General features: G+C 33.5%; 1 protein-coding gene across 3 annotated transcripts; it reads right to left on the minus strand.

Annotated features, from left to right (window-relative positions):
* Nucleotides 1–91: 91 nt before the first annotated feature.
* On the minus strand, nt 92–10,759 carry LOC133794585 (uncharacterized). Of its 3 annotated transcripts, XM_062231898.1 has the most exons (12): nt 10,379–10,759; nt 9,961–10,070; nt 9,582–9,727; nt 9,320–9,502; nt 9,106–9,205; nt 8,923–8,953; nt 6,968–7,010; nt 6,497–6,649; nt 3,301–5,455; nt 1,707–3,105; nt 919–1,002; nt 92–608 (listed from the first exon to the last, which is right to left on the minus strand). In XM_062231898.1, exons 3-12 carry the CDS (start codon nt 9,638–9,640, stop codon nt 547–549), a joined length of 4,269 nt encoding a protein of 1,422 aa, XP_062087882.1. In that variant the 5' UTR covers nt 9,641–9,727; nt 9,961–10,070; nt 10,379–10,759; the 3' UTR covers nt 92–546. The 3 variants fall into 3 exon arrangements, with proteins under 3 accessions (XP_062087882.1, XP_062087881.1, XP_062087883.1); XM_062231897.1 differs by lacking the exon at nt 9,961–10,070 and having other exon boundaries at nt 10,379–10,758; XM_062231899.1 differs by lacking the exons at nt 919–1,002; nt 9,961–10,070 and having other exon boundaries at nt 10,379–10,757.
* Between the last annotated feature and the right edge of the window lie 5,295 nt (nt 10,760–16,054).

Consider the following 16,054-nt stretch of genomic DNA (forward strand, 5'->3'; position numbering starts at 1 on the left):
CAGTGCTAAAAGCCAAAAAGAAACCTTGAACTTTTACTAGTTTGCAGTGCAGATAGTTGGGGTTGGGGTTGGTGTTAGTGAGTAATATAGCTTGAAATAGCAATATCAGGTAATATCAATAAGAAATGATGAGTTGAAAAAATAGTTCCATGTCTTTACAAGCTATTACATCTCTCACTTCTTAAAAATGTCACCGTTGCTGATTTTAACTAATATAAGCTTAGATATACAGCACACAGCTAGAAGTAACAAGGAGAAAGAATGCCTCTTAACTACCAAAAATCACAATTACATTACGCCAATAAGCGACTCATCGTTCAGAATAAATATACACCATATTTGGACACAACTATTAGATATGATCATATATGACTAACTAAATGACCAGAAAGGCCCCGAAAATCCAATAAGATATACATAATTCCATCGTGGATCTTATACCGATGGCCGTGTCATCCCTATCTCAAGCGTTTGATATTTTATTATATCATCCTTTACACCCTAACTTGTCTGAAGATCTCAAGCACTTGCTGTTTTGTGGTTTACTCATCTGGGCTTTGATTCACTTCCTTTGCCTCGGAACGAGAGGGAGAAGAATGAGCGTGGAGCTGTTAACAACAAATTAAGTACACAGTTAAAAGAATTCTAGGCAATGTGTAAACAAAGAAAGGGTTTTGTCTTACTGATTTGACTCTCCAACTCATGCAAATGAAACTAATAGCTGTAAGACCCCTAGTTTTGCATTTTCCAGCGTATGGTCAGTAGTCATCTAAAACACTTGCAAAGAAAAACTGTTTCCTAGGTTAAAGGTACAACTAACAGCATACGAGGGGAAGTCTTCGAGAGTTCAACTTTGGTTTCTTTGCCAAGAATAGAAGAAAAACAACCAGGCGCGTGAGAAATCAGTGGACAGTCTACCTTTTAATGAGCTTCCCGACACATGATCATCCCTTGGTCTAAAATTTACTGGAGGTGCTGGAATAGAGCTTTGCAATGATTGAACTGAAAGAAACAGATGATCACCGAGTGACCTCCTTTGGAATTCAGATATACATTTTTCTCTCAATAAGAAAATGCAGCATGAGAAAGAAAGGGAAAAAGGGATTTCACAAGCACAAGTTCAAAGTACAAAATGTACGAATAAAATTTGATACAGGATCAGCTGAGTTCTTAAAACTTTCAAACTCGGGTCTTCATTTTAATCTTAGACTTGGTAAAATCAAGCCGTGCTTTCTTCCTCATAATTATATCTAATTCACAAACCCTTAGTACCTATTCTAAATACGACTGTCTAATTAACTTCATTGACAAAGATGAACCATGCAAGAGAGGAAAGCGAGGAAAATGGAGTAAGGATTTATAGTAACTACAACGGGTCTTTGATGGAAAAATTAGAAACACAGATGCAACAAAAAGTTAAAAGGTAATTAATTAGTAGAAGCTTCAACCACTTCAGTCTATTGAAATCTTTAGAAAACAGTTCATGTTTAGTAACTACAACGGGTCTTTGATGGAAAAATTAGAAACACAGATGCAACAAAAAGTTAAAAGGTAATTTAATTAGTAGAAGCTTCAACCACTTCAGTCTATTGAAATCTTTAGAAAACAGTTCATGTTTGAATTTGTTAACTACTTTAGAAATTTTCAACCAAGAAATTTTATGGTTAAGCAATGAAATAATCAATATACAAGGGGAAAAAATTTACCATGTTCAATGTATTCGCCTTCGTTAAAGCTATCATCGGAAGGCCCCTGAAAGAAACCCATTCTTGACTTCCTTAAATCCTCTGATGATCGATTGGCAGGATCTCGGCCATCTTCTGTATCATCATCACCTTCAGAAGTTGTAGCAGAGATCCAGTCAACTAAATTCTCAGTTCCACGAGTTTTTCTTCCAAACTTTAATAGCCGTTTGAAACCTTTAGTCATGTCCTTGCGAGATTGATTGTAGGATGAGTTAGAAGCAATAACAGGTTTCTGAGCACTTCCCCATTTCTTCCTCATTCTAGCTGCATCAGCCTCTGTTTGGGCAAGACCATGAGAATTCCAAGAAGCAGGGCTCCCTATTGGAGAGTCCACTGAAGCATCAATGTCAGAGGTTTCATGTGGGTAAGAAAATGGAAGGTGAATGCGTGAATTCCAAGAAACAGGGCTTTCTCCAGGTGAGTCTTGAATAGACCCTACAGCATGAAATGCTGAAGGAATAGCAGCAGGTAATTCTGCAACTGAAGCAGGGCCCGCTTGAGAAAGTGATCTTGTAAAATCAACATTATCAAACTCAGAATGACCAGATTTATCAGATTCCTGACTCAGCCTTGATTTTCCATTATTGGCACAATCATCAACCTCAATCGTTTCAATATCATTGTCTTCGTCTTCATCTTCTTCCTTAGCTATGTCAACAAACTCATCTACCTCAGAGCCCAATTCATCCAATTCTTCATTTTCCAGAGTTTCTAATGCCACTGAAGCTTTCAACTTGGCAACACTAGCTCCAGAACCAGGACCTATGCCGTTACCCTTCCTAAGATAGGATTTTGTCTCCATGCTTTTCTGATACTTTTCATATGGACTAGGCTCAGTTTCTTCTTTATCGTATTTTAACGGTGTCAAAATGACACCTTCAGAGCTCAAAGGAGGCACATCTTTAATATCTACAGGATTAGCAGAGCTTTTCCGCAAGGACTGGGATCGCTTTGGCTTCTCTTCCTTGAAATTTGGTGCTTCTTCACTGGTACTCCTGTTGCGGGCATAGGTTCTCACCTGTGAGCGTGTTGGCTTGCTGGCTCCAGAAGCAGGCTTTGTGTTTTCTTTTCTGAAATCAGAGAAGTTTGGAACCGACTGTGCCAGAGGATTTTCTGATTGTGCTCTTCGCCTCCCTGAATTGGAGTTAGAAAGTTTGGCTGACGACCTTGGTGCTGGTGCTGCCATGGTCCGAGGAGTAGATGAAGACAAATTTCTATTAAGCCTCTTACTTTGAGTGGATCTGGAAGAGCCATCTCCTGGAGATGCTTCACGGAGAAATCTCTCTTGTCCATAAAACTTTTGTCCCGGAAATTCAGAAGGGTCTTCATCATCTTCTTCGCTTGGAAATGAATCTATCGACTGTATTCAGGAAAATATCATCATCATTAGGAAAAAACGAATGAAGAACCCAAATATCTCTTGAGAGTATTTCAAATATTAAAAAAAAGGAAGAGCAAGAGAGAGAGAGGGGGGGGGGGGGGGGGGGGGGGGAAGATTTTAACTCTTCCAGTTATAAGGTTTAACTCAAGACTACTTAAAGCATAACTTGATTACCTGTTCCCTCTTTAAACTAGAACTCAGATTAAAAGATCTGAGTTTCTCAGCACGCCTACGTGCAGCAGATACTGAATCCTGTCTGTCTGCTGACCCTGAAAACTTGGCCATCAACTCAGCTCTACTTTGCTCCAGGCTTTCCTGCATGGCCATTAACTTGGCTTCCTTCTCCGCCCTTTTAGAACCCCATTCTTCTTTCAGCTTAGCATTCCTTTTCTGCATGTATTTCTCATAAAATTTTCCCCTAGAATCATCGGAAAAACTAAGATCAGAGAAATTCTGCCTCAGAGAGTCACCAGAATCATGGTTATCTACCAACTTGCTTGGTGGTGGTGTATTAAACATTGCCATATTACTAGATCCACTGGCTGATTCCATCACCATGCTTTTTACAGGTAATTGTAAAGAAGTATCATCCGGTGCCAGTTTTTTGTACTGTGAACTTACTTCCACTTCTACTGGCATGTCAGCAGGTTTACTTCTCCTAGCAGAACTAGACTGATCCCCAGGAACTCGAAGCTTGTGTTCTGCATACAGCTTTTCAAGTTCATTTGCCTTCATCTTAAGCTCATCATTGCGCTCCTGATTTCCTTTAGTCTGCCTTACTCTCTGCACCTGCTCAATTGGCAGTTTTGACACTGTAGCTGAACTCTCTTGATTTACTGATACCTTTTTAACTTCAAAATCCAACTTGCTTTCTTCATTTGCCAAATTGCTTTCGTCCCTCCGGATCTGGGATTTCTTTTTCTGTTCATAATTGGAAGAAACCTGTTTCTGGAATTTCATTTTCTGAACTCCAGAGCCTTCAGGTTTTAGTTGTTGCTTACCTGATGATATTAAGTCCACTTCACCCCCCTCAAGTCCTCCCGCATGTGATGATCTCCATTGAGGCTGAGAAGGAAGCTGATCACTCTCAAGCCATTTGGGCTGGATTGAGGACGCTTCCTTAAGTTTTAGTCCACTACCAGATTCGAATTGTCCAGATGGAGTGCGAGAATGACTCTGGAAATTCCTAGTACGTGACTGAATTACAGGTTGATCAACCACTTCAAAATCTTCCACTTTATTCACAAATCCAGCACATGATACATCTCCCACCTTGCTAGCTAGACTTACAGTCTGTACCCGAACACCGGCCTGATTTTTAACTACAGCACCTGCTTGATCTTTAAACACACCACCCCTATCCTCGCTACTAAATGAATTTTTTAATTTCTCCAAAGAAACCTTCTGATCGTTAGCAACCTGTTCTGCTCTGGAAGCAGAATACTTGAGTTGGGTCTGAGAAACAACCTGGTCCCTTGAATTACTCCGTGCCTTGGATCCTGATTCTTCCTCTTTACCTGACAAAGACACAGCCTGGGTGTGGTCCTCAGCTTGTTCTTTTAACCCACCATCACCAACTCCTACAGAACTGCTCAAAGTCTCAGCTTTTGATGAAGTTGAACCACTATTCAATCCCTTCAGATCCTTACCTTCAGAACCAGCCAATATTATATTATTACTATTAGACTTGGCTTGAGGAATAGAGGAAGCAGAAGAGGGCGTACACAAGGGACTATCTGTATCCTTCTTCTCAGCGCTCAAATCAATACTCATGTCGCTTGTGCCGCTCCATCTTCGCAGAACAGCCTTCTCAACCCCAACAGGCACTGATGACACATCCGAGGAGAGCCTCCTGAGTTCCACTGACTTGCCAACAACAGGTTTTCCAGCACTACCGGTGCTGCTAGATTGCTCCTTCTGCTTGTTCTCAAAAAGGTTGATACGATCCTGGACGCTCAGCCGCCTGATATGCTGACCCACTGGAGCAGGAGAAGATGACTCGGTCAGAGCCTCCTCCTTCTCCTTCTCTAACAGTTGGTGGGGGGCTTCTTCTTTCACTTCGTTTTTTCCGTTCACGTTGTTTATTGTAGGAGAAGAGGAGGTGGGTTGCTGACAAGTGGCAAGTCTTGATTGTTCCAGGTGTGCTCGGGATGAATCCAGTTGTTGCTGGCTCTTGTTTTGGGGGCCAGACGAGTCTTCGGTGGGGTCCTCGATGGACATGTCAGACCCATAAGATGATCTTACGGCTCTGTCATCACCACCTTGCATCCATTGGTTGATTACATCGGGTCTTCTTTGACATAGAGATATAAATTTGGAACAAGCTTCGCTGCACAAATTTTTAAAATAAACAATTTAATTGTAAAATATATATATATATATAAATATATAAGTTGGAAAGTATTTGGGTCAGACGTAAAAGGCAGTTCAGATTTATAAAATATGAAAAGACTTCTTCAACTGCCGTACCTGCAGATTTTTGACAGGTAACCTTTACAATGTTAGACTATTATATTCCTTTGACATTAACTAATGGACCCATGTAAGTAATAAACAACCAAAGAGCCAAAAAGAAACAAAAAAGAAAAAATCACCCTTCTTTTCATTTTTACTTCATTGAAAGGAAAAATTAAAATTCAGGTTCATATGATTTTATTTGCTAATCTGTGACCAACTCATTTGAGTTATTAAACACTTTCGCAAATACACAGAAGATGTTATAGGAGGAAGTCAGGCCAGTTTATTAAACTTTTGCTTGTTAATTCACAAATATGGAAGAAAGGTAACAACTGACAAGGTATATAACAATCATTCTATCTGAAACGGGTTAACTATCTCACACCATACATGGTTCATCTGGATACATTGAAACAACCAATAACTGCAGTAAAACAAGAGCACCCAAGTGCCTAATACCCCTTATTGGTCATTAGGTGGTAAGTGCCTCAATTAAATGGTTAGGTAGACCTTCTTAATGCATTTGTGTGCTCATTGTAAAAGGACAGACTGATATAGTGTTCCAATCTCACTTCAGGAAAAGCTATTAGCCTGGCATTCCTAATGGGAGAAAATTAATCTGAAAAAAGTAACAAGGGCATGCATGTAGCTGTGAACAATGCAAAGTAGCAATGACTCTTTCCTAGCCATTTCTATTAAATCTGACCAATTAATCCCTCCCTAGAAGACAAAGATACAAGAATATTTACATATTGTGGGTTTTCATGTTCATGGCATACAAGTGTAGATGTGCATTGACAGTGAGGTGAGTGAACAAATACAAAAGCTCATGCAGATATACATAAGAAAATAGTGAGGGTAGGGGTTTAAAAAATATGATTTACGTGAAGATGGGATTCCCCAGAGCTCTTACTTCAAACGGTGGGCACCAAATCGATCTGCAAAGACTTGGAGATCAGAAATTGCATCAGGGTTGAAACCAGCAGCAGATGCACGAGCATAAGCTGTGGTTAAGTCCTGCCTAACTGCAGTAAGCCGTACATCAATAGCTCTTAATAGCTCTCTCCTGCATGAAAAATAATTTAGGGTCAGAAATATATATATATAAACAAATGTACGTATGTATTATAAGAAATGACTGGTAAAATAAAAGCACAGAGATATCCTGGGAAACACCTAGAAAGAAAGTACCATGATGCAAATATAATACTGAAAAATAGTATGAATAAAAAAAAGACTTGCATATGTGGTGCAGATTGCCATAAATAAAGCTATTTTCGAACTTATTTTCATCTCAAATAGAGGAAACACTGCAGTGTAATCGAACGAAGATTAAAAGTAACATTAAGAAGAATATACAATTAAAAAAAACTAGAAGCATTACTTTGTTGCATCCGCAGCTGCTGTGATCCCAGTTGCATCCCCACCTGAGGTAAATTGGATATAAAGACAAATTAGAGTACAACTTGGCTATAGAGTAGTATGAGTAATCATTTTAACCAAGACGATCCAACCTAAAATACTTGTTAGCAAGCAAAGAAGCCAAGTTATTTAAAGGCATCAAACTTTTTTTTTTCTTGTTTTTTCATTACCAAGTCAGCAAACAATGACTTGGTAGTATAGCAAACAATGAAAATTACAGTCAAATGCTGACAAAATTTGCAAGTCCTTCACTATCTCAAAAGCATTCTATAGAGAAGTTCTACTCGAACATAAATCCATAATAGTCCATAACATGGCCCAGCAATCACATCTGATCCCAGACACAACTCCTAATAAATGGGCAGAAATCCAATGAATCTGCTTTTCCTTCTGCCAGCACACTCCCATCTTCAAGAAACAAAACAGGTCCAAACTAGCATAAAAACCATGTGGCACTGCTACAGAAAATATCATCAGCTATTTCTGCCTTTGGAGCTTTAACTAAATAAATAACACTACCTATTCACATTGCCTTGACCATGAAACCTGACAAGATGACCAGCTTCCTTTGCCCCTTGATACTAAAATAGAATCCGCTCCCCTGAGATGCATATCATATTGATATTACTAACAAAAATCCATTCCTAGGAAATTTACTGCTTTTATTTTGAACTCTTAAGAACAAATTGAACAAGTCAAACTCAAAAGAATGGCAAATCAGAATTCTGATTAGGTCTCACAGATTGGCCACAGTAGCAATTAAGACCTTAGCAGCCTTAACCAACCGCCAACCCCCCCCCCCCCCCCTGTGTACTGTAACAAACTTTTACCTTAAATATGGCTCTCTCCCCCTTCACCTTCAATAAAAAAGACAACCAATGACAATGCCAACTATAGACTTTTCAGAACAATGACTTGCCCTACCTGTCCCCCATTGTTGCTAACAGTTAGTGTACAAGATTGGCATTCTGTAAGATTACGAGTTCATGGTCATAGTACAGGCAGAAGATGGGGGTGCAGAAATGCATCCACGCTTCTTTTTTTTTAAAAGCATTGAAGTAATTAAGGTATAAGCTCCGTATCAATACTAAAGGATCCTGTAAGTTAATACGGCGAAAATGCTAAAAATATTATAATACAATAACAATATTATCAAACATCCAGAGAGTAGTAAACTTGCACAATTCAAGGTTGAATGCAAATTCCTTTTCCTAGTCAAGAAAATTCCATTTCTCCTAATATTTAGACCAGACTAGTAATAGCTTCAAATAAAATTCATTTTCAAAACAATAATGATGTTGATATTCAGCATGCAGGACAGTACTCTTATTAAGAGATGTCTTCACTAATAATGTATTAGGAACCCAAGAGTCAGCAAATAGACATTAAACATTAATAAGGTAGTGGGGATGGTGGGTTATATTTTGTAATCAAGAATAATAAAGGGGTAAGTGGTTTGGGAAGTGTAAGAGCCCATATTGAGTATATTTAAATAGGGTTGTGGAGATGGAGAGTACATCCATTGTATGAATCTGAAATTAGGAGTAGCAACTCTTTGGGGAGAGTGGTGGTCTCTTGAATACCACTGGGTTTATTAGCTATACTATGCTATTTTTCTGGTCATTGTTCTTGTAGTGTTCTATGTGTTGTGTGTGAATCTATTTGGGACTTAACATAATGATTCATGAATCATGAATCTAATCACAAATACATTTTTCTCTCTTCACCTTTACCTTTTTCATTTGTTTGTGTTTACTAACAACATATTCTATTTCAAATGACTGTCGTGGAAGAATCTAGACTTTGCATTTTACAGCAATAATGACCATCATAAAATTGAAAGCTAATCTTCATCTGATCATAAGTCAGATAGTGCAATCAACTAGTTAAATTTGAACAAGAAAAATTAGTGCATACCCGATGCTCCAGCCTTTTGATCTCCCAAACCCTGATTTATTTTTTTAAAAGAAAAAAAAAACACACACACACAGCGTCAGCAAGATAACAACAATAAATGATGGTATAATAAATTAATAATGCATCTATATACTCCTACTTATTATCATAAATATGTGAAATAGATTAGTTGACAATAGTTACCTGAGAATATATTCTTCGAGCCGACTCCAATTGAGACATTTCTGCATCAAATGTATTAACCAGTTCCAAGACCTCCGGTGTACTAACAAAGCGAACAAACCTGGAAGCAAGGGTGCAACCAAATCAAATATAAAAATCGTAATGTTATCACATCCACATAAAGGCAAAAATGACAGTAATAACAAATGATAATTCAGTTGAAAACTTATAAAACCTTTCTAGTGTTCCTTTAGTGAACCAGGTCTCTGCATTTTTATATTTCTCAACTTCAAGTTTAATTGACTGAACTGCAAGTGCAACCTGCTCTTCTGCAACCTTTAAATGGGATACAAATGGTTTGACTGATCCTGATGCAAGTTTCTCAGTGTTTCCATTGCCAGAGACCAACAATTCACATCTGTAGGAAACGAAAGGATTGTATTTTAACACCTTAATTGGCAAGGTCAGAAGTTAAAGGCTTGGGATATTGTTCTCACCGTGATCGCTTCGGTGACAACTGGAACACAGCATAATCAAGAGGGGTGTCAGGTTTCATTTTCGACTCTCTGTACTTATCCTATATCTTCGACGTCCTCCTCATTACCCAGTTGTAATTTCCAGAAGCCCAGAGATCCTCTCAATACTAGTTAGCAATGTCAATGCAGAGGGGAAAAAATCCGTTTTCAGAAGTCGCACAATAAATTATAAAACACAGTCACACACCAGTTGAAAAAAAAAAAACCATTGTAATGTTACCATCCAGGATTAAATAAGAGAACCCACTCAAGTAATTTGCATTTCCAACCATGTAATTTTTTTTTTGGTATAAATCAATTATACATTTAAGAAAGTAGATGTCAAGCAGCTAAAACTTACTAGTTTCAGTACAGAATCTTCGTCAATGCTAAAGCACCGGATCTCAGTACTAAAAACCCTCCTCAATAACAAAATGCACCAACACTTGAGCACTCCTCCCAAAATAGTAACTAATGATAAACGTGTATGTATAAGATAACTACCAGATCTGACTCAAAATAATCCAAACCCAAATGCTAAATCAAACCAAACCCATAAAAGATAAATGCACTAAGACGCATAAACCACATTCATATGCTCAAAACATATCCGACCAAACCCAGATAGATAAGCACAACAGTAGAGACAAAAACACATTAACATGCACACAAGTAACTAAAGAGGCCCACAGAGATTTTTGTTTTCTTTAAACAAACCCTAAAATCACACTCAAAATGGAAACAAATGCGAACCCGATCGTCGAAATAAAAAAACATACCAGAGATCTTCGATTGCTTAATCGGATTATCTAATGGAAGTTTCAAATGGGCACAAGCATTTCGCTTTCTCGAACTTCTTCTCTTAAAAGAAAATCCTTTCTCCTTCTGGGTCTATGAGATTAACACAGTTCTCCTAGCTTTCGCAAATAGGTTTTTCCAAAATTAATTTCTTTATTAATCTATTTGACCTGAAGAAACCTCGGCAACAATGACGAGAAGAAGAAAACGAAAACGAAGGTTTTTGCTTTACTCATTCCTTCCTACTCTTCAAATGTATCTTACTTTATTATTTCTTTTTCTTTTTCTCTGCTCTCTCTCTCTACACTCTCTCTGTCTAAAAAAAATACAGTGGAGAGGAAGAGAGAGAGTGTGAGAAGTACTAGTTGGGCTCCAGACCAAATTTGTCTGTAATTTGTAAATACTATAACTACGATAACGTAATAGAAAGACAAAATCTCTATGGTGGTGATGTCTTGTTTTACTATTTTAGCCTTCGTGTGTTGACTTTAAATTACCAAATTGTCCTTGAGATTAAGAACCCAGCATACTATTATTTTTATTCTTTTATTGGATTGGGGTTTTAGTAAATGTCACACTTGACCCAGTAATGAGTTTGTTGACCAAATGTCCATATAGTTGTTGATATGAATATGAAAATTAGTTCCAGAAAGGGCATTGTAGTCCAAATATATAATTCACATAAACATCTAGGTTGGGCAAGAATTGCTGCACTGTTCAATAAGCACTGTTCAATAAATAAGGGCGTTACAGTAATTACATAGCTTACCATGGTCAAATATACGGGTGTTCATATCAATTTCAAACCGCGCTTTGGAACCCAAACCGCACGGCAGGGTACCAAACCGTAAAATACTATGACAGTGAAACCATTTTTGATAGTTCAGTTCAATTGGAACATTCAATTTTAATAGTTAGGTCATGATTTTTAATTTTTCAAAATCAATTAAATCGGACCGTGATTCTTTCAAAAAAACTATTTTTTACCCTAAGTTAGTATAAAGTCTACCCAAGTATCTTAGTCAAACAAATTAATTATTGAAAATATATTTTGAGTGGTATTTAATCCATACACAAATTTCCAAAATTAAGAAAAGGAAAATGTAAACTTTTGCGTTGTTTAAAAAATAAATATTTTTTGTCAATTTTATAAAATGATTTAAAATATTTCTTAAAAAAAAATAATTTAAAATACTTACAATTATAATAACAAAACACTAAGCATCTTGAAGACTTTTATGATCTTAAAAATAAAAATAAAATTATTATTATTTAAATAAAATTGTTTAATTATTTATTTTATAATAAAAAAATTAATTTTAATAATTTAGTTACGTGATTATAATCCCACCAAACTATTTAATTATGATTTGATTTGGTTAATTTTTAATGGTTTATCTTGTTTTTTCTTTTTAAATAATCCGGATAAACTATTTGGTTTCAAAATTATTATTATTTAAATAAAATTGTTTAATTAATTATTTTATAATAAAAAAAATTAATTTTAATAATTTAGTTATGTGACTATAATCCCACCAAACTATTTAATTATGATTTGATTTGGTTTATTTTTAATGGTTTATCTTGTTTTTTCTTTTTAAAAAAACCGGATAAACTATTTGGTTTCAAAATTATTCTAGCCCAAACCATACCTAATCGTGTACACATTTTCACATATTTTTTTGCTTCGGTTAAGGCATATTACAAATTTAAACGGTTACTTTAAAATTAGAACAAGTTTTGAAACTGAGAGTGAATTCTTATTCCCAAATTACCCCTAATAGAGGAGAAAATACACCAAACATTATACATTCTTGTATATTTCATAGTCCACTAAATGTACGACACTTGTCATGCTATAATAACTCTGCCAACATTCAATTGCAGACACCTTCTTTACCAACTTTCCCTATTAAAAAAACTAAACATATAATTCAAATTACATTAAGCAATATCTGTCTTAACTTGATTCATTCTCATCTCATACATTTTATTTTTATTTTATTCTATTCTATTGTACTACTTCTCTTCATTTTCACGAGAAAATTTTCTTTAAGTTCACTCTAATAGAAAATTATAATTCCCTTGTATCTAATTACAAGTTGTGATCTACTCATACACCTGAATGGATCTACATGCAAATGGAGGAGGGTTTAAACCAGGGCAATTTATATATTCTTTTTAAATTTTATGATCAAATTGTAAAAAAAAACTAATATTATCCAAAAAAATTAGTAAAATAAAATTATTCCTAAAAATTAAAAAAAAATGCAAATACATACACCAATGAGATAACAGTATGTTCATTTTCAATCTTTTTTTTAGCCAAAATATAAATAAACTTGTGAGTATCCATTTTCATTTATAATTTTTTAAAGAATATAGGTTGTGTTTGATAAAATTTTTGTTTTTGAATTTTTTAAACACAAAAATGAAAATATTATTTTATTTTTGTATTTTTATTTTTAAAAAATAAAAATATATTTGGTATGTATTTTTGTTTTTTGTTTTTAAAAAAAATTATAAACGCATTTGCTAACTTTCATTTTATTTTTTATTTAACAATATGAAGTGTTGATTTAAATAAAACAAGAAGAAAAAAATCAAAAAATGTTTAAAAAAAATTTAAAAGTAAAAAAATTCTATTTTTAAAATTTAATAAATTTTAAAAAATAATAAATAAAAATAAAGTTACCAAACATATTTTATATTTAATTATCAAATTTTTAATTAATTAAATAAAAAAATTATCTTTTTTAAGTGTTACAGCAACTATAGATTTTACCCTTCTCAAGGTTAATGAATTGGTGACTTTTTGGAAAGAAAACAAGGTAATTGGAAAATGCACTTGTTTTGTAAAATTGATACTCCCATATCAAAACATATCTTAAATCATTTACATTTTCTTTTTGCTTTTGAAGTGGTCAAATGTATATAAAGGGAGCAATATTGTTCTTTGATCATAACAAGATTTCCTTTTTAGACATGGTCATTTGTTTCTAATCTTGTCAGTAACACAATTTTTATTTTTAATGTGTATTCTTCATTTATTATAAGCTTGGATTGCATGGTTGCATTTGTGTTTAATAAATTCCATATATACACTTAGAAGTTAGAATGATTAGTTTTATTTGTTGTATTTTTCTTCATAGTTACTTCTTTTGCTAAACGAATAAAATATGGTTATTTTTGCACCGCACCACCCTAAAAGAAGTGGTCATTGGATAGTTGGTATTTGGTTAATTTATTAATTGCTTTTAACCAATGTCGGAGGCCTGTCCCTGCATATCTTTTTTTCCAAAGTTGGGTTATATAATGATATTGCAACAACTCGTTTGTTGGTGTTAATAGATACTATACACATATAATTTCAAAACTTGATCAAACTGACCCCAGTGACCACAATAAAATTGGGCTCCACAGTAATTTTGTAGAGATAAAGACATCACCAAAGAAATTCTCCTAAGATAAGAATAAGAACTTATTCCATCAAAAGTAAGTAAGAGATACGATTCTTTTGTAAGAAATTTATTATATTAGGTTTTTCAAAATTATGTCTTATAATATATGCAATGGCCATAAACAGAAAGAAAAATGTAGTACTCTTCCAACTAAACCTTCTATTAGTTACTTAGTAACTATTTTTAGTTCAAAATTGCAAATTTATAAATCAATAATGACTTTCACCAAGCCTGTATAAACTTTATCCATTACCACTACCAAACAAAAAATCACCATTAAATAATGAACAATTTTATTACTGATAGATCACTAAAAGTGACATATTGTCCCATTAAAAATTATTGTGAATAAAAATTAGTATTTTTGTCACAAAATATCACTAATATTTTTTTGTCACAACATTTTACAAAAAATGATCAAAGTAATTTTTTTTATGTAGTGATAATTGATCCACTCTCTCCTCCTCATACACTCACATACCAACCACCTAAATTAGCTCCAAGTGTCAAAATTATAAAATTAGTTATGAGTTTATTTAGTTATACAAAATTATATATTTTGAAATTAAATTTTAAATATGATTTCATAGTTTTACTTTTATTTAATCATAAATCTTTCACATTTGTGATGGTGACTAATAATTTATTGTCCTCACCGATCATGCTAAGCCCTTATAAATTAATATCAGATATAATTGTTATCTACTTACCGACTAAGACTAAGTATGAAAATAGATATATATATATATATATACATGTATAAATGTATATATATATATAGAGAGAGAGAGAGAAATGTGGCCCTCGTTGCAGACAGACGTAATAATCCTCGAATTAAAGACATGAAATGGTCCTAAAATTGGTAGTTTGCACTTAATTAACAAAGCATATATAACCTCCAACTAACACTTGTAAGTAATATAATACAACCATACCTATTGATGCTAACTATATGTATTTACTTCAAATATCAATGTCAATATGTTGTTGTTATTACCAAATGTAAGTCAAAACAAGTAAGTGATCTTTTTAGAATTGCTAGTATCAATTAATATACATGACTGTACACATACCCTCTCAAACCCATCCTAATAAAATACCCTTTTAAATAAACTGTAATTAAAACACAGAGAAGAATTTTCACAGCTAAGAGTATATTAAATATATGGACATGCACAAAAATGTATCTACGTTTACCTTTAAAGTTAAGGGAGTTATTAAAAAAAATTAAAAAATCTAGTCAAGGTACATGCCACATGCAAGTACTTGGTTAGAACTATTATTTTTTTTTTTTAAAAATTGAATTTATAACTAACACAATAAAAGGTCAATAAATAAATATAAATACATACAATTGTAACACGATGTTAAATTATAAAAATGAAAATTAGAACCAAAAAAAAGGCAAGATCGGATCTTTTTAAATTTGACAGAAAATTAAACTTCATGTATGTATAAAAATACATTCTACACAATAGAAATAGCAAAATAATAAAGGCACCAAAAGTTATACACAAATTTTACACACATAGTGATGTGCAACTTATATAAATCACATAAATCAAAAAATAAGATTTCACTTGATATTCACTTCAGAGAAAAAACAAAAACAAAAACCTTACTAGAAAATATTAATGATTAAAATTAAGAGTAATTTTTACAACAAAAATTGCACATATTGATGTGGTATATATTTTGATCCATGCAAATTTACTAAGGTGTGATTACTATTTTTTATGGGTGGTTTTAGACATGTGCCACATAAGTGAGTGTATAGTGTGTAAAAAATTTGTGTGCCTTGTATTATGCTAAAACTAATTATACATCATTGAGTTCAATTTTAACAATTTAATTATTTCACAAATTATTTAAATATTAGTTAATTAACATATTATTTAAATAATATATAATTATTAAATTTGTGTTTTAACTTGTGATTTCTAATTAGTACTAATTTTTTTTATTATGAACTATGTAATTTTATAAATTTGAATGGTATTTGCATTTTAAAGTATTAGTGTTTTAATTATATATTTGCTTTTATTTTATTATAGTTGTTAATATATTAATGATGACATTAGTCAAATAAACATTAAATAATAAATATGGATATAAAAAAAGCTTTAATGTAGATATCAGTATAATATAATTTATGTTTTAATATATATACATATGATTTATTGTCATATATAAAAT

Source organism: Humulus lupulus, chromosome 8, assembly GCF_963169125.1.
Source record: "Humulus lupulus chromosome 8, drHumLupu1.1, whole genome shotgun sequence".
NCBI classification, from domain to species: Eukaryota; Viridiplantae; Streptophyta; class Magnoliopsida; order Rosales; family Cannabaceae; genus Humulus; species Humulus lupulus.